This window comes from Oncorhynchus kisutch, linkage group LG22, assembly GCF_002021735.2.
Source record: "Oncorhynchus kisutch isolate 150728-3 linkage group LG22, Okis_V2, whole genome shotgun sequence".
In the NCBI taxonomy this organism is placed as follows: domain Eukaryota; kingdom Metazoa; phylum Chordata; class Actinopteri; order Salmoniformes; family Salmonidae; genus Oncorhynchus; species Oncorhynchus kisutch.
Genome location: NC_034195.2, coordinates 15,480,616 through 15,504,085, shown reverse-complemented (window position 1 = coordinate 15,504,085; position 23,470 = coordinate 15,480,616). Strand labels below are relative to the sequence as shown.

The window sequence follows — 23,470 nt, the reverse complement described above, 5'->3', positions numbered from 1 at the left end:
TTAATCCTGAAGGTGTGCGAGGAGAAATTGAGGAGAGGTTGAATTTATTAGACCATTTAAAGAGAATACATAAGGGAGCTTCAGCCGGTGATGCCTCCACATACATTTTTTTTTATCATCAAGGATAACACAATTTAGCTTAAAAGCTTATTTCCATTGTGGTACTTTTGTAAAGGGAAGAGGATGCAGCAAGGTTAGGCGGAAATTGAAGCGACAAGATACAATGACAGACAAAATTGTTGTTTGTTATTTAACATGAGATTATAAGTACAATTCCCTTTCCTAATAAACAACTATGGACAGGTACATCTCTCTTGTTAATACTATGGGGAAAAATATACACCTGCAATATATAAATGTATGTTATTATTTGTTTCATTTCGCCGTTTCTTATGTATAACATTGCTCTGGGGAGGCGATTGAGTGTGTTGGACTGATGTTAAAGTGCCCTTAATATGAATATACACACAAGTAACCACAAATAAAACAAACTGTGTCCTCATGCACAGATAGACCTGGGTCTTGTTCATTAGGGCACATAATGCTTTAAATGCTTATCAACATTTTGCAGAGGAGAATGAAAACATACTTTTCTTATTGGTTGGACAAATCCACCAAGTCCCTCAGTGTTTCTGTCAGTTTTCTTCCATTTGGTGCAGAATGAACATGACCCATGTCTTGGTTAATTTGGAGGTTTGTTGGGGTGAATAGTGAATATTAGCATTCACTCCGTGTCAGAGTTATGGAGAAAAATAACTAGATAAGGAAAGAATGAGACAGAGAAAGGGTAGATAGAAGACTTTTTTCCATTTTCCTTGAGGTCCCAAGTCCCCTCAAAAAAAATGTGTCACATACACATGGTTAGCAGATGTTAATGCGAGTGTAGCGAAATGCTTGTACTCGAACTCTCACTCACACATGCACACCTACACAGACTGACAGACAGGCCGACAGACAGACACAAACAAACACAGCCCTCAATATTTTGGACCCCTTGTCTCAGACCTCCTTTGGTCCTATTACCACTGACCATTTACTTTGGTTCCGTTGTGTTTTTGAAGACTCCATGCCCCCTTCCCAGAACCTCTTGTACTCATTCCATCCCCCACAGTGCACCACTGCACCCCTGTGGATGTGTTGGATGGATCTCAGATGCAGCGATTTGTCACATACACACACCTCCACAAAGAGTGTATGGGAAAAGTTTGGACTTGAGGAGTTTCCCAGACAAGGTATCAGTACAAACCCCAGCCACACACACACACACATTTTTTCTCCAGTATAAGCCCTAACTCTCCATACAGGGGCCCTTTGTTTCCATTTGGGAAATGACAGATTGGTTAGCTACAGAATGTGTTTTTACCCCGACAAACACACACACACAAACAAACGGGAAATATTTTTGTACAGAAGTGGATGTAACACCTGGACAGCCTGAGTATTATGAATGCTATTCATTGACTACAGGTCAGTGTTCAACACCATAGTACCCTCAAAGCTTACTAAGCTAAGGATCCTGGGACTAAACACCTCCCTCTGCAACTGGACCCTGGACTTCCTGACAGGCTGCCCCCAGGTGGTGAGGGTAGGAAGCAACACATCTGCCACACTGATCCTCAACACTGGAGCCCCCCAGGGATGCGTGCTCAGTCCCCTCTTGTACTCCCTGTTCACCCACGACTGCATGGCCAGGCATGACTCCAACACCATCATTAAGTTTGTAGATGACACAACAGTGGTAGGCCTGATCACCGACAATGACGAGACTGCCTATAGGGAGGAGGTCAGAGACCTGGCCTGGTGGTGCCAGAATAACAACCTATCCCTCAACGTAACCAAGACTAAGGAGATGATTGTGGACTACAGGAAAAGGAGGACCGAGCACGCCCCCATTCTCATCGATGGGGCTGTAATGGAGTAGGTTGAGAGCTTCAAGTTCCTTGGTTTCCACATCACCAACAAACTAGAGTGGCCCAAACACACCAAGACAGTCGTGAAGAGGGCACGATAAAGCCTATCCCCCTCAGGGAACTAAAAAGATTTGGCATGGGTCCTCAGATCTTCAAAAGGTTCTACAGCTGCAACATTGAGAGAATCCTGACTGGTTGCATCACTGCCTGGTATGGTAATTACTCGGCCTCCGACCGCAAGGCACTACAGAGGGTAGTGCATACGGCCCAATACATCACTGGGGCTAAGCTGCCTGCCATCCAGGACCTCTACACCAGGCGGTGTCAGAGGAAGGCCCTAAAAATTGTCAAAGACCCCAGCCACCCCAGTCATAGACTCTTCTCTCTACTACTGCATGGTACGTTTTTACCCCCAAGCCATAAGACTCCTGAACAGTTAATCAAATGGCTACCCGGACAATTTGCATTGTGTGCCTCCCCAACCCCTCTTTTATGCTGCTGCTGCTACTCTCTGTTTATCATAGATGCATAGTCACTATCTATATTTATGTACATACTACCTCAATTGGCCCGACCAACCAGTGCCCCTACACATTGGCCCCTCGCACGGAACCCGCTAGCGGGCTGAAATTGATCGCTACATAAATAGTCATATTAAACATTCATGAAAATACAAGTGTCTCACATGTATCGAAAGCCTAGAATCTTGCTAATCCAACTGCATTGTCAGATTTTTAAAAGGATTTACTGCGAAAGAATACGATGCGATTATCTGAGCATAGAGCCCCATAAAAAAAAAACAATTTTAATCAGCACAGGCGTAACATATTCACAAACTGCATTAAAATAAATAGTTTACCTTTGACGATCTTCGTCTGTTTGCAATTCCAATATTCATTGTTACACAATGAATGATCTTTTGTTTGATCAAATCAGTTTTTATAGCCTAACACAAAACATTTGGTGAGCCGCTTGTGTCCTGAATTCCGTCTCATTCCAACATATTCCAGGTAAATAACCCACACAGAACGTGACTTTTCCAGTCATGTTTGGTTTCACTGCAATCAACTGGTTTGTTGAGGGGAGGTTTGTTTGTAACACAATCAAACCTGATGGGCCATTTCGCGGGACGTATTGACTGAAAGAAACCGATTTGAAGACAACAAGTCATGACATCATTGTGCACCAATGATTTGTCCGCTGTTTCGTTGATTGACTGTCTTTTAACCCAATGACCACTGATTGTCTTGAAATCTAGCTGGGTAGATAGCCAATTAGCTGAGCTAAACGGCAATAGGTCATGTTTATGTGTTGCAAGACCAACCCATGTACTAAGCTCCAGCGTAAAGTGAGTCATTCGCTATTGAAGTTTCATACCGGAAGGAGAAACACATATTACGCAGTGCATTGTTTGGTAAACGCGCAGAATCATTATGGCGACTAAGTCAGGGAAAGCTAAATCTAAGTCTAGATATACAGATATACACACAATTTTTGAATAAATTGATTGGGAAGGTGAGACAGAGATTGTAGGACGATTCATTTAGCGATTGTGGAGGAATATTTTTTGAACGGGAGAGGACATCGTTTTGGACTGGTAAGTTCTTATCATGCTAATGCCCTTGTTTGTACTCTCTCTATATATATCTGTTAATTATACCTGTTGATACAGGGCTCATATGTGAAACTATTCTAACTGAACATTTTATTTCACAGTGACACTGACTACGAATGGGAGTCTTATCCGGTGTCCTGTGTGAATTTAAGTATGCTCTCTCTAATTCTCACTTTCTCTCCCTCGGAGGACCTGAGCTCTAGGACCATGCGTCAGGACTACCTGGCATGATGACTCCTTGCTGTCCCCAGTCCACCTGGCCTTGCCGCTGTTCCAGTTTCAACTGTTCTGCCTGCGGCTATGGAACCCTAAACTGTTCATTTTTACTCTTGAGGTGCTGTCCTGTTGCACCCACTACAGCCACTGTGATCTCCACCCGGCACAGCCAGAAGAGGACTGGCCACCACTCATAGCCTGGTTCCTCTCTAGGTTTCTTCCTAGGTTGTTGCCTTTCTAGGGAGTTTTTCCTAGCCACCGTGCTTCTACACCTGCATTGCTTGCTGTTTGGGGTTTTAGGCTGGGGCTATATAAATAGATTTGATTTGATAGAGGACTGAGGGTCTTCCAAATATTGAAAGTGTGTAAATAGTTACCCATGTTATTTTGTAAATGTGTATATATATATTTTCTTTCATATATTTCTTAATCAATAATAATTTTTTTCCCCATTTGTTTTTTTTTTCATTTATTTTTCTCAATTTGTTTGGGGGGGGGGGTGTTAGAATACCATTTTGGTATTTTGTATATAGTTATTTGTTTCAAAATGTATACCTTCACCAATTTGGCCACTTGGGTACATTTGGGCTACTTGTGTGGGACACCTGGGTGACTTCATGATAAATGTCATGTAGTAGCACACTCATTTTGGAAGTTATCATTCTGAAACTTTGCACAAGTACTGTTGCCCTCTTATATTTTTCACTGAAACTGTCCCCATCATCCTATGTGAATGTTTGTTTTATCTTGTTCATTTTAAAGATGATATAAAAATAAAAAACGTATGTTTTTTTCATTGTTTTATCTAAACCAGATCTATTGTGTAATATTCTCCTACATTCAATTCACATTTACACAAACGTCAGAGTGTTTCTTTCAAATGGTACCAAGAATATGCATATCCTTGGTTCTATGCCTGAGCTACAGGCTGTTAGATTTGGGTATGTCTTCAGGCGGAAATTGCACAAAGTAGGGGGGAGCTCTAAAAGGTTTTAAATAAAGTCCACCTGTGTGCAATCTAAGTGTCACATGATCTGTCACATGATCTCAGTATATATACACCTGTTCTGAAAGGCCCAGAGTCTGCAACACCACAAAGCAAGGGGCACCACCAAGCAAGCGGCACATTGAAGACCAAGGAGCTCTCCAAACAGGTCAGGGACAAAGTTGTGAAGAAGTACAGATCAGGGTTGGGTTATAAAAAATATCAGAAACTTTGAAAATCCCACGGAGCACCATTAAATCCATCATTAATATGACACCACAACAAACCTGCCAAGAGAGGGCCACCCACCAAAATTCACAGACCAGGCAAGGAGGGCATTAATCAGAGAGGCAACAAAGAGACCAAATATAACCCTGAAGGAGTTGCAAAGCCCCACAGTGGAGATTGGAGTATCTGTCCATAGGACCACTTTAAGCCATACACTCCACAGAGCTGGGCTTTACGGAAGAGTGGCCAGAAAAAAAGCCATTGCTTAAAGAACAAAATAAGCTAACACGTTTGGTGTTCGTCAAAAGGCATTTGGGAGACTCCCCAAACATATGGAAGTATGTAAGAAACATGCCAAGGGGGTGAATGCTTTCGCAAGCCACTGTATATGGTTATAGTTGATTAAAGAATTGGAAGTTAAGATAACCTGAACATGTGGTAGTTGGTTTGGTGTCTCTAGCTTGAATAGTTCAAGAGTTACTGGTTGTGAGTCATTTTATGCTAATTTATACTAGTTTCAAATCAAATTTATTTGTCACATACACATGATTAGCAGATGTTAATGTGAGTGTAGCGAAATGCTTGTGCTTCTAGTTCCGACAATGCAGTAATAACCAACAAGTAATCTAACCTAACAATTCCAAAACTACTACCTTATACACACAAGTGTAAAGGGATAAAGAATATGTAACTAAAGATATATGAATGAGTGATGGTACAGAACGGCATAGGCAAGATGCAGTAGATTGTATCGAGTACAGTATATACATATGGGATGAGTAATGTAGGGTATGTAAGCAAAGTGGCATAGTTTAAAGTGGCTAGTGATACATGTATTACATAAAGATGCAGTAGATGATATAGAGTACAGTATATACATATACATATGAGATGAGTAATGTAGGGTATGTAAACATTATATTAAGTAGCATTGTTTAAAGTGGCTAGTAATATATTTTACATAAATTTCCATCAATTCCCATTATTAAAGTGGCTGGAGTTGAGTCAGTGTGTTGGCAGCAGCCACTCAATGTTAGTGGAGGCTGTTTAACAGTGATGGCCTTGAGATAGAAGCTGTTTTTCAGTCTCTCGGTCCCTGCTTTGATGCACCTGTACTGACCTCGCCTTCTGGATGATAGCGGGGTGAACAGGCAGTGGCTCGCGTGGTTGTTGTCCTTGATGATCTTTATGGCCTTCCTGTGACATCGGGTGGTGTAGGTGTCCTGGAGGGCAGGTAGTTTGCCCCCGGTGATGCGTTACGGTTGTGGGCAGAGCAGTTGCCGTACCAGGCGGTGATACAGCCTGACAGGATGCTCTCGATTGTGCATCTGTAGAAGGACAATGACCCAACACATCTCCCCACTATACCAGTGCTGCAGTTGTCTAGATAGATGCGTAGGGTTAGCAGCATTTTTCTTTCTAGAGAAACAATCCTTTATCTGATTTTGTTTTGCTCCACATTCGTAGTTTGCTTTCTGTCTTTAAGTTTGGTGTGGGTTTTGTTCATAGTGAACTTTCTTTGGAAAACCCCAAAGTGTCTTTCAGAACCCCTCCTAAAACCTCACTTGTTTAGTTTTTGTTGTTGATCAGGGTCTCTTTTTTAGTTTCCGCTTCTGTTTGAGCGACATTTTTGGTTTTGAGGAACAAAATAAAAAGTTGATGAATTTGAAGTTAGAATAGCCTGAACATGAAAAAGTTGGTTTGGTCTGTCTAGCTTGAATGGTTCAAGAGTTCATGTTTGTTGGTTATTTTATGATAATTTTTATACAGTACACTCGGAAAGTACTCAGGCCCCTTGACCTTTTCTACATTTTGTTACGTTACAGCCTTATTCTAAAATGTATTAAATAAAAAAAAATCATCATCAATCTACACACATTACCCCATAATGACAAAGTGAAAACTTATATATATATTTTTTATGTTTGAAAATGTATAACAAATAAACAACATAACTTATTTACATACGTATTCAGACACTTTACTATGAGTATGAAATCTGAGCACAGACAGGTGCATCCTGTTTCCAATGATAATCCTTGAGATGTTTTTACAACTTGATTGGAGTCCACCAGTGGTAAATTCAATTTATTTGACATGATTTGGAAAGGCTCATATAAGGTCCCACAGTTGACATTGCATGTCAGAGGAAAAACCAAGCCATGAGGTCGAAGGAAACAGGATCTCTGAAACAGGATTGTGTCAAGGCACAGATCTGAGGAAGGGTACCAAAACATTTATTCTCTATTAAAGGTCCCCAAGAACACAGTGGCATCTGACATTCTTAAATAGAAGAAGTTTGGAATCCCCAAGACTTCCTAGAGCTGGCTGCCGGCCAAACTGAGCAATCGAGGAGAAGGGCCTTGGTCAGGAAGGTGACCAAGAACCCAATGGTCACTCTTACAGAGCTCCAAAGTTCCTTTTGAAGGGTTCTCCCATCTCTGCAGCACTCCACCATTCAGGCCTTATGGTAGAGTGGCCAGACAGAAGCCACTCCTCAATAAAAGGCACATGACATCCCGCTTGGATTTTACCAAAAGGCATCCAAAGGACTCAGACCACAAGAAATAAGATTCTCTGGTCTGATGAAACCAAGATTGAACTCTTTGGCCTGAAAGCCAAGAGTCACGTCTGGAAGAAACCTGGAACCATCCCTACGGTGAATCATGGTGATGGCAGCATCAGGAACTAGGAGATTAGTCAGGATCGAGCGAAAGAAGAACAGAGCAAAGTACAGAGAGATCCTTGATGACAACCTGGTTCAGAGAGCTCAGGACCTCAGAATGGGGCGAAGGCTCACCATCCAACAGAACAACGACCTGAAGAACACAGCCAAAAATAACACAGGAGAGGCTTCGGGTCAAGTCTCTGAATGTCCTTAAGTGGCCCAGCCAGAGCCCGGAATTGGATGCAATTGAACATCTCTGGAGAGACATGAAAATAGCTTTGCAGCGACACTCCCCAGCCAACCTGACAGAGCTTGAGAGGATGTGCAGAGAAGAATGGGAGAAACTCCCCAAATACAGGTGTACCAAGCTAGTATCATCATACCCAAGAAGACTCAAGGCTGTAATCGCTACCGAAGGAGCTTCAACAAAGTACTGAGCAAAGGGTCTGAATACTTATGTAAATGTGATATTTCAGTTTTTTTAAATAAATTAGCAAACATTAAAAAAAAAAAAACTGTTATTGCTTTGTCATTATGGGCTATTGTGTGCAGATTGATGAGGGAAAAGTGAAGGGGGCAGAATACTTTCCGCATGCGCTGTAGATGGGGAAAGTGAGAAAATTGACATGGTATTATCAGTAAGTAACCAGTATAAATACAGGTATTCTGGTTGGTAATGGTGTACTTGTCGAGGAAAATACTGCATAAGACATTGAGGAGACATTGAAGAGCCGAGTGGAGGATACTCACGTGTACATGGAGAGGCAACCATAGGTGGAGTTGTCTCCTTTACGTCTCGTAGTTGAACATCTCACTGGCATCTCAGACATTAGACTAATGGAGAGAGATTACAAGGGAATGGGGGTTGGTGTGTGTGTCACAGTGTGTGACTCAATGTGTGTCACCAGAGTGGTATACCATGAAGCAAGCTAGATCTAGTCAGTCTTTTATAAAAGCTAGCCAACTTTAGTTAGCTTCCCATTCCAGGTCAGGCGTCATCCATACTACAATGTTATCACTAACATATTATGAAAAACTGCTCCTGGTCGTCTTCTTCTAAGATATCATGGTGGTCCGTAAAGAAATGTTAGAGGTGCATGCCAACACCTACCTTACCACAGTGTGTAGTCTATCACAGCTTACAGACTGAATTAATAAAAATAAAAAACATTAACAAAAACTAAACCCAATTATGTACTACTAAGAAAATAAAAAAGAGCCCTATTAACGACTATGAGGTGTACCATTTTGAAAACCAAGGCTGCCATTGACAACCTTGTTGTATCATTCCATTTCAAATTGTTCTAGTGCACAGTAATACTTGTGGTGGCAGGTTATGTGCTATTATCAGACCTTCCAGGGAAAAAAACATGGAAATTAACAGAAAACTGTTTTAAGTGAAAAATGAGCGTTTGTCTGAAGCCAAAAAAGACAGGAAATTCTAAGCTAATTTGAGCTTAGCACTAACAAGGCATTTTAGCATCAGCAGCTTGACTACTACTAGAGTACTGTCGCTTTATTGATCTACTGTACCTCAACAACAGATGTACTCACATTGGATGGGTTGATTAGGATTCAAACCTCTCAAACAGCATAATGCATACTCTTAGAGTACGTTTACCCAATTCATGTACTTGTTAATGTAAACTTGTTTTTTTTAATGTAAGATGCATATCTGTCATTAGGGAATCTGTGCAATGATCCTAATCTCAATATATACAAATTGGTTCTTAAAGGGGCAATCTGCAGTTCAAACAACAAAGCCACACCCACCACTGTTTTGGTAAAAATCTGAAGAATTGGGTGTGGAGAAATGTTTACCACTCTCAAATTCATAAGCACTCTGGAAACAAAATAAAAATGTGGACCATGTTCAGAGGCTAACTTTTTTCTTCTTAAAAATGACATTGTTTACAAACAATTGAGTTGATCAAGTAAATATTTTGGGTTCTGATTGGGTATGACAATTGGACTAAGCTCATGAGGCATTTATCATAGTTATAACTTCAAGAATCAATGGGTGTGTGTAAATAATTGAAAAGTAAAAAAATGTATGAAGCAATTACAGATTGACCCTTTAAATACTATACTTTATACATTTTTTGGGCATAGTGTAAATGTCTTATCCTATCATAACACAAAATATAAGTTTGCATTACTCCATTGTTTATAACAGGAACATAAACCATGTATAGCTTCGAAATATGTTGAAAAGCTGTCAACTACACTACTGTTCAAAAGTTTGGGGTCACTTAGAATTGTCCTTGTTTTTGAAAGAAAAGCAAAAAAAATTGTCCATTAAAATAACGTAAAATTGATCAGAAATACAGTGTAGACATTGTTAATGTTGTAAATGACTATTGTAGCTGTAAACGGCAGATTGTTAAGGAATATCTACATAGGCGTACAGAGGCCCATTATGAGCAACCATCACTCCTGTGTTCCAATGGCACGTTGTGTTAGCTAATCCAAGTTTACCATTTTAAAAGGCTTATTGCAATTATGTTAGCACAGCTGAAACTGTTGTCCCGATTAAAGAAGCAAATAAACTGGCCTTCTTTAGGCCAGTTGAGTATCTGAAGCATCAGCATTTGTGGGTTTGATTACAGGCTCAAAATGTCCAGCAACAAAGGAACTTTCTTCTGAAACTCATCAGTCTTTTCTTGTTCTGAGAAATGAAGGCTATTCCATGTGAGAAATTGCCAAGAAACTGAAGATCTCGTACAACACTGTGTACTACTCCCTTCACAGAACAGCTCAAACTGTTGGGTCCGTAAACTTTTGAATGATAGTGTACCTCGTCCATTTCCCATCTTAAAAAGCTTATGTATAAGGCTAGGTCAAATGTAGTGGTAAAGGAGCGGTTTCCCCCGACACACATTACACCTAGTCTACGACCAGAAGTAATTTTGGGCTTAATCTGTGTCTGGGATAACCTCTCTAACGTTTTAAATACATTTGTGGAATGGGATGATTTCTTACATGAAAAAGCACATTTACATTAAAGTACATTAATTGGGTAAACGTACTCTAAGAGTATGCATTAGGCTGTTTGAGAGGTTTGAATCCTAATCAACCCATCCAATGTGAGTACATCTGTTGTTGAGGTACAGTAGATCAATAAAGCTACAGGTCTCTAGCAGTAGTCAAGCTGCTGATGCTGAAAAGCCTTGTTGGTGCATAGGTCAAATTAGATTTACAATGTCCTGTCTATATTGGATTTTATTGGACAAAAGCTAATATTTCAGTAAACTGTTTTGTATTAATATGTAGATGATTGGAACTGTCAGGGTCAGCTGTTTGAATAAAGCAGAAAAGGGCATCTTAACTGACAAGGTGTCATCCCCACCTACCCATACACAGAAATACACTCAGACACACACAAATGTTTGTTTTAATAATAGCGAGGCTATGTACAGGGGGTACCGGTACAGAGTCAATGTGCGTGGCACCGGTTAGTCGAGGTAATTGAGGTAATATATACATGTGGGTAGAGTTACTAAAGTGACTTATGCATAGATAATAACAGAGAGTAGCATCAGTGTAAAAAGAAGGGGGGGGGGGCGATGCAAATAGTCTGGGTAGCCATTTGGTTAGATGTTCAGGACTCTTATGACTTGGGGGGTAGAAGCTGTTAAGAAGCCTCTTGGATCTTAATTTGGTGCTCTGGTGCCGCTTGTCGTGCTGTAGCAGAGAGAACAGTCTATGACTAGGGTGGCTGGAGTCTTTGACAATTTTATAGCCTTACTCTGACACCGCCTGGTATAGAGGTCCTGGATGGCTAGAAGTTTGGCCCCTGTGATGTACTGGGCCGTACGCACTACTCTTTGTAGTGCCTTGCGGTCAGAGGCTGAGCAGTTGCCATGATGTGATTGGCTGTGTTCTTCAGGTCGTTGTTCTGTTGGATGGTGAGCCAACGCCCCATTCTGAGGTCCTGAGCTCTCTGAACCAGGTTGTCATCAAGGATCTCTCTGTACTTTGCTCTGTTCTTCTTTCCCTCGATCCTGACTAGTGATGCAACCAGTCATGCTCTCGATTGTGCAGCTGTAGAACCTTTTGAGGATCTGAGGACCCAGCAGTCTCCCTTTCCTCCATTTCTTTGGTTCAGCTCCAGTCCTCAAATGTCAAAAGGTTCCAATGGAAATGTCTTCTCCCCTCCACAACCCTTGATCCTACCAGTGCTGTGTAGATGTTTGTCTAAACTAACTGATGAGGCTGAAAAGGAGGGAAGGTGAGGAAAATTTGAAAAAGGAGAGGGCGGAAAGGAATAGAGCGAGATAGATAGTGGGAGAAAAACAAATGAGTGAGATATCAAATCAAAAGAGCAAAAAAGAGGGAGAGCCAAATAAAGGAGACAGACATTCTTCTGGCAGAACATGAACAGCTGTGCTGTCTGGGAGTTGATATAGTTGTGTGTGATGGAGACAGATAGTCCTGTGATTGTTCATTTTGGAGCACAGGTTATTGATGTCATCTGCTGGAATTTTTGAAATAACAAAAACAAGACAAATAGAAACCAAATGAATAGATGAGCTTTACTTCATATGTGCCCCAGGAACCTTTTCACTGCCACAGAGAGAAAAAAATATTAAAAACAGCTTTGATTTGTTTGATTGGTCAAACAGCAAATACATAGGGGATACATTTGAGATAAATGTCAGATTTCCAGGGTGTTTTTGTTTTTGGAAAGCACACTAATAATAAAACTCAAGATATGTGGGGAATGTTTTTCTGCAAATGTCTAATTTACGTCAAAAGTTGAATGTTACATTTGAGTGAAGTTCACATTCAATGTAACATTCTATGAATGTCCTGGTGTGAACCTGTTTGAATAGCTCAATGCTTCTGGAGAGCTTTGTAGCATCCTAGCTGTAGTGGTTAGTCTCATGTAATGCTTTTGCCAACTCCTTACCCTCTCACCTCAAACGCTGTCGTTTTCCATGTTTCTTTCTCTCTTAACACTGAGAATTTGATGTGTGTGTGTCTGCGTGTTCGTGCATGTGTGTGTCTTCCATAGGTCAAGGTCCATAAGTGGAGCATCTTCCGGTCTCTCCACTAGCCCTCTCAGCAGCCCACGGGTAAGTACCTCTCCCCCCCCCCCACCGCCCGTCTCACCCTCTTTATCAGGACCCCTGTGTTTTCCCTCAAGCATCACACAGGCCACCCTTAAACCTGCTGCCTGTCTATGCCTTGATTGGTATTTGTTTTTATGTCATCACATGAGACAAACACAGTCAGCGTAGCTAGATGCTCCTGACCAGGATACTGAGGATAGGAGCTTGGCCTGAAACAAATATAGGATCTACACTGGAATTACTTAGGCATTAGTCATACAACATAGAAGAAAAATGATAGTGCCCCTACTAATGCATGTGCCAGAGGCAGGTCTAGTGGTAGTGCTGCAGCCCCTGGACCACATTATGTCTCAGGTGGCAGGGGTTCGATTTACCAACATTCTCGAGATCTTATGGCAATTTACGGTAACTTTGGTAATTTACACAAATAACTTTAAAGAATGTATTCCTATATAGTATAATATATATATATATATATATATATATATATATATATATATATATATATGTGTATAAATTGTCCATGAATGTCTAGTGGATACCCCATACGGTTCTAGAAAAAACTGCATAATTAATCAAATAAAAAATAAAAAATAGCATTATTTTTCAATTAACTCTGCAACTCTTCCAACTGTTGACTTTTTTCACAACTGCCACCAATTTGGCAGCAAAACATTTACAATAAAGACATAATTGACATCGTAAAATTAAAAAAAGTGTGTACATTATCTTTATTGGGGATATTTTTAATGCAGAACTTCTCATTAAACACCAATGGTATTCATTAAATTTATTCATTTTATTTAGGATAATGTTTTACAATTTCATCATTCTATTTTATTATTTAATATATTATTTATATATAATACATAATAAGTATATCATAATTTAAAAATAAATATATCATAAATATATAATAATAAATATGTATTATTTAAATATTATTTATGTGTTGTTATATGTGAGAAAGCCACACAGACGTTCAGAGATAATTGCAGACACCTGTGATAATCTGAAGTCCCCAAAAAATCCACGTGATGTCATCTGATAAAAAGATTTCTAAAAGTTACCTAATACCTGGTAGTTTACTGGTAAAGTTTCCAGCTGCCATTGCAACCCTACGCCATTCACTTCCTGTACTAGTTCCCTCTCACCTACAGTTCCTTGCAAAAGTGTTCATCCCCCTTGGCGTTTTTCCTATTTTGTTGCATTACAACCTGTAATTTAAATTGATTTTTATTTGGATTTCATGTCATGACATAAACAAAATAGTCCAAATCGGTGAAGTGAAATTTAAAAAATAACTTGTTTCAAAAACGTATACAAAATGAAAAGCGGAAAAGTTGTGCGTGCATATGTATTCACCCCTTTGCTATGAAGCCCCTAAATAAGATCTGGTGCAACAAATTACCGTCAGAAGTCACATAATTAGTTAGATTGCACACAGGTGGACTTTATTTATGTGTGACATGATCTGTCACGTGATCTCATATACCTGTTCTGAAAGGCACCCAGAGTCTGCAACACCACCAAGCAAGAGGCACCATGAAGAGCAAGGAGCAATCCAAACAGGTCAGGGACATAGTTGTGGAGAAGTACAGATCAGGGTTGGGTTATAAAAAAATATCCTAAACTTTGAACTTCCCACAGAGCACCATTAAATCCATTATTAAAAAATTGAAAGAATATGGCATGACAACAAACTTGCCAAGACTCACGGACCAGGCAAGGAGGGCATTAATCAGAGAAGCAACCAAAGATAACCCTGAAAGAGTTGCAAAGCACCACAGCAGAGAGCTTCATCTCAAGATATACAATTTATGTAACCAAATCAACCCTTCTGCCTCTCAAGACTCCCATCTCCACTTACCTGGTGTTTCTATCACTGCTCGATTTCGGTAACACTTTACTTGACACCCAGCGTCATAACACTTTATGACATAGTCATAACCATGCCATAATATGTCATAACAGCTGACATAACGTGTCATAACCTGTTATAATATGGCCATAACACTGTCATGGCATATGTATTTAGATCTGTTGTGACATATATTGTGTTATTTTATGGCTAGTTATGACACCTACATAAACCCACAAAACCTACCACACTCGGCAAAACATTCCATTGCACCATTGCCTACGTGTCAACAGTATGTTTATGTTATATCCATTTTAAATGTATTAAATTATAATTATAAGTGTACACACATTGATGTCAGACATGCACCTACCCCAATGTTGCTGATGTCTGGGATGAATGCAGGAACATTGTTATGACACTGGGTGTCAAGTGTTACCACAATTTATTTTAATGTCTAATAGAACTGGTCTATATTTTACAACAATATTTATTAATAAGAGCTGTCATTATATTGTGAGGAACTGCAGTTTTATCAGAATTATTTTCTGTTTTGTCTTTTTAGATATATTAGTAGATATATTTCCTTCCTTAGATAAAACCATTGCCAGAAACATTAACAGAACGCTCAAATCAAATAAATCTGACTCCAGTAGATGGAATAACATCTTTTTACCATCAGAATATCTATTGTCGACATGTATATATTGCCATGGCTACATTTCTGTAGGTCAATGCTTCCCATGGTTCGCCCTTCAGGCGATTGGGATTATTATATTCATTTCAAAATGTATGTGGCAAGGTATGCGACCCATGACAAAATTAACAAATGTCTTGGGGGTATGATATTTGTGTGTCTGTAACATCATCATTGTTCACAATTCATTCAGGATTATCCATAATCATGGTAACATCCACATTAATGTAGAAGTGTTGAGCAACATATTATGTTCTTATTTACAATAAAAGTGATTCTAAAATGACACAATATATTATTTACCATTCATTTCTATTTGACACAACGTAATCTGAAAGACACCTAAAACAAACAGCAAATGAATTCAAAAAGTTTGTAAATTCGCAAGCATGACATAATCATTGCGTGCTAGTAATATTGTACCAAACACTAAACTTTTGACTACTTTAATACACATATAAGTGCATTTGTCTGAATACTTTTGGTCCCCTAAAATGTTTACAAAAAGTGTTGTGATTTCTAAACTGTTCACCTAATATCTATGAAAATACCCTTAAATTGCTGACAGTATGCACTGTAACTTTACAATCATTGTATCATTTCAAATCCACAGTGCTGGAGTACAGAGCCAAAACAACAACAAAAATGGTCTATATAGAGTATATAAAACATTAAGGACACCTGCTCTTTCCATGACATAGACTGACTAGGTGAATCCAGGGGAAAGCTATGATCCCTTATTGATGTCACTTGTTAAATCCACTTCAATCAGTGTAGATGAAGGGGAGGAGACAGGTTAAAGAAGGAATTTTAAGCCTTTCAACAATTGAGACACGGATTGTGTATGTGTGCCCTTCAGAAGGTGAATGGTCAAGGCAAAATATTTGAGTGCCTTTCAATGGGGTATGGTAGTAGTGCCAGGTGCACCGGTTTGTCAAGACATGTTGGCTGGGTGGGGTTGGGGGAATGGGATAGGATGGGAGGTTGGGGGGAGGCCCACTTCTTTTTTTTTATATAGACTGTTTATTGAATTTATTATTACTGGAACTTTATAATATGTTCCTAATGATCAAATACTTTGTAGTTATGTACCTTTTTGTAAAAAAAAATGGTAATAATTTACATGTGTCATGTCATGGTCATAACCATGTCCTAATGTTTCATAACAGCTGACCTGTCACCTGTTGTGACATATATTGCATAATTCTATGGCTGATTATGACACCTACATTCATTCAAATTCATTTTTTTTATTTTTTTTTTTTTATTTCTTTCTTAAAAGTCCTTTTGTTGTTGTTGGAAATTTTCCGTCATGATTTTAAAAAATCATAATTTAAATAACTTGCAGAAAATACACTTTATGACACTGTCATAAAGCATTATGACCATCTTGTGTCACTTGGACTAAGAAAATGCACTTTATGACACTGTCAAGAAGCATTATAACCATCCTGTGCCATTTTAATTGGACTAAGAAAGTTCAATTTATGACAGCATTGGGGAGGTGCATGTCAAACATCAATGTGTGCGTAATTACAATGATAATTTAACATGGTCAATTTCAGAAAGTGTTATATGTCATAAACGTACTGTTGACAAGTAGGCTATGGTGTAATGGAATGTTTTGCCATGTGTGGAAGGATTTGTGGGTTTTGACACTCTTATGTAGGTGTCATAACAGCCATAAAATAACTACCATGGTAGGTTTTGTGGCATTTGACACTTTTATGTAGGTGTCATAACCAGCCATAAAATAATGCAATATATGTCCCAACATATCTAAATATTTGTGTCATGATAGTATTATGACCATATTATGACAGGTTATGACAAGTTATGTCAGCTGTTATGACACATGTTGACATGGTTATGACAGTGTCATAAAGTGTTATGACACTTGGTGTCAAGTAAAGTGTTACCATTTGGAAAGAAATCTTCTTCTTCTTCTGAGTGGCAGCCCGCAGGTGCAATGTGTGAAGTAATTCATAGAAAATGCTGTATATGAACAGAATATGAATTAAATACACATTGTCACGAAATAAATGTAATTACTTAAAGACACCTTTTTAGCTTTTACTTAGGGTGCTTTTAGTCATACTATCTATTTTATACCATTCTATATATCTTATTTACTTGCATTTATTTGTTCTCTCTGTTTTATAATTGTTTTACTCTTTTGATTCATCTCATTTAGAAAACTTTTATTATTAACTTTCTCAAATTGTATTATTCTATTTTGTTAAGCACTTTGAAATACATCCAATGTAAGCAATGTACTCTATAAATAAACTGTTTTTTTGATTAAGAGAGACACTTAGAAGACATTTCTCCATGAGTTTTCACCTCTGTAGCTAGGTTTCCACCCAATTGGTGACATTTTCATGTGAATATAAAAAAATGTGCAAAAAGACAATATGCACATTTTCCACCAAACTGACTTGTTGCAAATTAAAATCAGTGCCTGACGATGTGGTGCACACAAAGTTTTTAGGTACCAAATAAAAATCAAAAGTTCAATGTGTTTCCATCGCACTTTCAACTCTACTGATAGTTTTGTCACAAAAACTGTGTTTAATAGCAAATGTGCTTGATGCTGTATTCGCTGCCAAAGGTGCTTCAACAAAGTACTGAGTAAAGGGTGTAAATACTTATGTAAATGTTATATTTCAGTTTTATTTTTCATAAATTAGCAACAATTTCTAAAAACATATTTTTGCTTTGTCGTTAGGGGGTATTGTGTGTAGATTGATGAAGGATTTTTTTTAAATCACTTTTACAATTAAGGCTGTAATGTACCAAAATGTGGAAAAGTCAAGGGGTCTGAACACTTCTCGAAAGCACTGTATTTAATACGTACCCTAAAAAACTGCATGATTTCCCGAGTCGTAGTGGGAGGACCACAAACCATATCATTGTGTGACTCCAAGTTTACTTTAACATGAAGGTTATTATATCAATATTTGCCCATAAAGTCGTTTCCATTGCCATTTCTCGCATAATGCATTTTACAGACACAAAAAGAGATCCCACCACGTCAAACAAACAAACGATTTGTCTGCAATTATAACATTTTACCAAAACATCCTGTTTCCATCATAGCTGTCATGATTTTATTTGATACAGTATGACTTTATTCACGTTAAAACTGTGGATGGAAACGTGGTTTGTGTCTCACTTGAGAGTGTTTGTTACCACATAATCAGAAGAAGTGGTGCACTCATAATAACTATGAAGTGTTTTAAAAAGTTTTTAAAATGTTCAAAGCGGCAAACCCGCAGTTGAAACAATAGCAAAACGTTTTCCCCGCCTGTTTCAGTAAAAAGCTGAGGGACTGGGCTGGAGAAATGTAACCACTCTTGAATTCATAGTCAGAGCTATGAATGCAAGGACTGACCATCCATCATTTAAAAATAATAGTTTGAACCATATTTTAAAGCTTTATAGTATTTGTTTACATTTACTTTGTTTACAAACATTGGAGTTAAACAAGCTCAGGCCTAGATTCAATCAAATCAAGCATTAACCGGTGATACACCTTGCCACGACTTACGCCGAGGTCGGTCCCTCTCCTTGTACGGGCGGCGTTCGGCGGTGGACGTCACCGGTTTTCTAGCCATCGCTGATCCATCTTTCATTTTCCATTGGTTTTGTCTTTATTTTCTACACACCTGGTTTTCATTATCCAATTACATGTATTTAACCCTCTGTTTCCCCCATGTTTGTTGTGGGTGATTATTTCTATGTTCAGTTCGGTTCATTATGGCTGGTTTTTCGACGGGTGCTGTGTTCACCTGTACGTAATATTTACCGTTGGTTTTTGGTCAAGTGTATTTGTTTACCTTGTGCCTTTATTGTTTGAGTAAAGTACGTTACTCACTCATTTTGCTCTCCTGCGCCTGACTTCATGCACCAGCTACACTCACCTTCTGACACACCTGCATAGCTGTTTTGGCAGTGTCGGAGGTGTAACTGCGTTGGTGCTGTCAATTTGTTGTGCAGCTGCTCTTGATCATTGTCACGAATCCACACCCGAATCCCACTCATGTTAGAAGATCAGAACGAGATAGTGTAGGCTATATAGAACCCGGCTTAAGATCAATAGAAGACAGAACTTAGGACCAATAGAATTTGACGCTCAAATTGACTATCATTCAACGAAATATTGAGGATTTCTATCAGCCTAATAGAGGTGTAGATTACATCTTACATTTCAGTGTTCGCTTGAAAACAAGGCTGCGTTGGATTTATCTTAATGCGACACCGTGCTGCCAATGTCAATGTCAGCTTTAGGTATAATGCCATGAGCTGCTTGTGGAAGTAAATTCCAACTCGGACACCGTCAAAACATCAGCTATGCAGATATAGGCTAAAACGGATCTGATTGAATTAGGCCCTTATATTTTGGGTTCTGATGGGTTACAACAGTTGAGCTAAGCTCACGAGGCACTAATAACTTATGTTCTTCAAGAATCAATGGTTACATATCATTCATTTATAAGTCCAAAAATGGATTGCCCCTTTAGGTTTACCAGGCCAAGTGTCCATGGTTTTCATGTGTCAGCAAAAGCCTTGCTCAGACAGCTAGCCTGCCTTGTCTGTTCACCTTTCTGTTTGCTTGCTTTGGTCACTGACAGCACATCACCTTATATCACATTGCACTTTTTTTAACATCTGTCTGTTTTGAATGCTTGCGATGTTGTTGTTTTTTTGTTTTGTTTACACTGTCCCATGGTCTTGTTGCCTTTCTACTTGGCCGATTTGCTGAATGAGCTAACCGACTCCATGTTTGTTCTTCTTTTTGTCTTTTTCTTTATATACCCCTCCCTCCATCCATCCATCATTATTGTATCACACCTCACCTGCCTATCTGTGCCTGGCTGTGTCTCTCGCTGCTGTTTTTGTGGCTGTTTGCTCTGTGTTGCATCTGCATGTGTGGGCATTCGTGTGTGTATTCGTCTGTGTGTGTTGTGTGTATCTGTGTGTCTTTGTGCACCCCCTGCTTTTGGTACTGTTTATATTATGTGTATGCTCCCTTCTTTCTACCCAAAATGTAGCCTCTCAGAAAGTTCTGTGTACCCCCCCCGTCTCCAGACTTCTCCCAGTCGCCCAACTCCAGCCCCTGCCCCTCCCCCGAACCCCTTGCCCCCCACACCAACTGGACAGTTGCCCATCGCGCCCCCACCCCCAACTCCCTGGCCCCGGACAGTGGCCAGCTGCTACCACCCGACCCCAGAAACCAAACCCTCCCGGCCAAGCCCAAACTGCTGCCCAAGCCCCTTGCGTCCACCCACTCCAACCCCCTTCCGGAGACCCCCTCCCTCAGCCCAGCGATTGTGCCCCCCAAGTCGGAGACCTCTACCCCCTGCCAGCCCCCATCCCCCTCCTCCTCCGCCACCTCTGTCACATCTCTCAGAGCACCCCCAAGCAGCCCCATGGGGCAGCGGCGCCCTGCTCTCACAACGCCCTCCCCCACAATCCCCCAGCTCTCTGTCACCCATGCCCCCGACGCAGTGCCCATCTCGCCCATTCGATGGCACCCCTTCCACCCAGTGGTGCCCTCACCCACCCCCTCGCCCACACCCTCTCCCTCTCACTCGGGCACTGACTACGGTCCAAAATCTATCCCCCTCATACAGGTTACCCCTCACCCATCCCCCCGGGGCAGCCCCCTCCCCACCCCCAAGGGCACCCCTGTGCACACACCCAAGGAGAGCCCGGCGGGCACGCCCAACCCCACGCCGCCCCCCAGCCCATCTATCGGCGGTATGCCCTGGAGGACACGCCTCAACTCCATCAAGAACAGCTTCCTGGGCTCGCCGCGCTTTCACCGCAGGAAACTACAAGGTACTGAGAGAGGGAAAAGAAATGGGTTTCCTAAAGCCTTCAAAGTGAAAATAGTCATTCCTTTTTTGTTCAGAACTCAGCTGCACAGCTGTGAGAAAACAATTATAAAATCAATGTTTGACAGTCAATCTTTTGCGAGTGGATGAACAACATTCGTTGCATTAGGAACTTTGTTGTTCTGAGTATAGATCTGCAAGAGAAATAAAGTACTACTTTAGCTATGAAGGCTTTGGGATACCCATCTCTGATTGTTGCTTTATGAGAGCAGGCTGCATGCATTTCGGCTCCCGAGTGGAGCAGCGGTCTAAGGCACTGCATCTCCATGTTAGAGGCGTCACTACAGACCCTTGTTGGATTCGAGGCTGTGTCACAACCGACTGTGATTGGGAGTCCCATAGGACGGCGCACAACTGGCCCAGCATTGTCTGGGTTAGGGTTTGGCCGGGGTAGGCCGTCATTGTAAATAAGAATTTGTTCTTAACTGTCTTGCCTAGTTAAAAAAAAAATGCAACAAGCTTTTGATCCCCTCTCTAACCTTTGCGCTTTCTCTAACCTGTGACCTTGCTTCTCTCTACCCAGTTCCCACACAAGAGGAGATGTCCAGCCTCACACCAGAGTCTTCCCCAGAGTAAGTACCTTTACCTATCCTCTCCATGTCAACACAACTCAGTCCTTACATACGACACACTGACTAACGTAACACACACACACACAAACACAGCATCACCCTAGAGTAAGTACCTTTACCTGTCTTCTCCAATTCCACACAATACAGTACACACACACACCAACAAAGTAGAGTATCAATAGATGGTCGGGTGGCCGGCACATAATTACAAATCATTTGTTAAACTGCAAATTGACCGCAATAAGCCCAAACAGATGTAATATTTGATTAAAACGCAATCATTTAAACCTTGCTTACATTTATATACAATCACGTGTTTCTCTATTATGCGTTGGAATACTTGGGAACAGGTTTCCAAAAATCTCACTTGGAGCCAATATCCTTGTGTCTTTTCTGTCCAACAATGAAAATAAAATCAAAAGTTATGTGTATATATATAGAAAATACCTTAGGAATGATAATAGAGCCCTTAGGAGCAATGTAAGAGTAAATAAAATATAAAAATGCTGTTGTATATCCTACCCTAGGAAATACAAAGGCAGCATCTCACCAGACTCATCCCCAGAGTAAGTATTCAGACTCATCCCCACTTCAACTCCCTCCCTCACTCAGTACCTATTTCTCTAGGTCTCTCTCTCTGTCCCTCACTCAGTACCTATTTCTCTAGGTCTCTCTCTCTGTCCCTCACTCAGTACCTATTTCTATCTATCTATCTCTCTCTCTCTCTCTCTCTCTCTCTCTCTCTCTCTCTCTCTCTCTCTCTCTCTCTCTCTCTCTCTCTCTCTCTCTCTCTCTCTCTCTCTCTCTCTCTCTCTCTCTCTCTCTCTCTCTCTCTCTCTCTCTCTCTCTCTCTCTCTCTCTCTCTCTCTCTCTCTCTCTCTCTCTCTCTCTCTCTCTCTCTCTCTCTCTCTCTCTCTCTCTCTCTCTCTCTCTCTCTCTCTCTCTCTCTCTCTCTCTCTCTCTCTCTCTCTCTCTCTCTCTCTCTCAAAGCAAGTGAGGTGGATAATATACACAAGTGAAATAAACAAAAATTAACAGTAAACATTACACATACAGAAGACATTACAAATGACATATTATATATATATACAGTGTTGTAACAATGTCTCTCTCTCTCTGTGTGTGTGGGGGGGGGGGGGCTTTATTGGCACAAAACATGCTGCTATGATGGCACACTATTTCATCCAACAGATACGGGAGTTTCTAATATGGTCATACATTTGGCAGGAGGTTTCCACCTCAGTTTCTGGGCAGTATGCACATTGCCTGTCTCTCTTAAGAGCCAGGACTGCCTACAGCGGCCTCTCTCAATAGCAAGGCTATGCTCACTGAATCTGTACATAGTCAAAGTGTTCCCCTTAAGGATCAGACCCTTTTTTTCAATTATCGCCTAAAATGACATACCCAAATCTAACTGTCTGTAGCTCAGGACCTGAGGCAAGGATATGCATATTCTTGATACCATTTGAAAGGAAACACTTTGAAGTTTGTGGAAATGTGAAATTAATGTATGAGAATATAACACTTTAGATCTGGTAAAATCAAATCAAATGTATTTATGTAGCCCTTCGTACATCAGCTGATATCTCAAAGTGCTGTATAGAAACCCAGCCTAAAACCCCAAACAGCAAGCAATGCAGGTGTAGAAGCACGGTGGCTAGGAAAAAACCTAGAGAGGTACCAGGCTCTGTGGGGTGGCCAGTCCTCTTCTAGCTGTCCGGTTGGAAAATTATAACAGAACAT

General features: G+C 40.3%; 1 protein-coding gene across 1 annotated transcript in view; it reads left to right on the top strand.

Annotated features, from left to right (window-relative positions):
• The window catches only part of brsk2a (BR serine/threonine kinase 2a), a 223,244-nt gene that overhangs the window by 167,335 nt on the left and 32,439 nt on the right, over window positions 1-23,470 (top strand). The window contains exons 13-16 of the mRNA XM_031802186.1: window positions 12,640-12,700; window positions 20,892-21,099; window positions 21,679-21,727; window positions 22,255-22,293. Of these exons, the coding sequence (XP_031658046.1) occupies window positions 12,640-12,700; window positions 20,892-21,099; window positions 21,679-21,727; window positions 22,255-22,293 (357 nt within the window). The remainder of the gene's footprint in view (window positions 1-12,639; window positions 12,701-20,891; window positions 21,100-21,678; window positions 21,728-22,254; window positions 22,294-23,470) is intronic.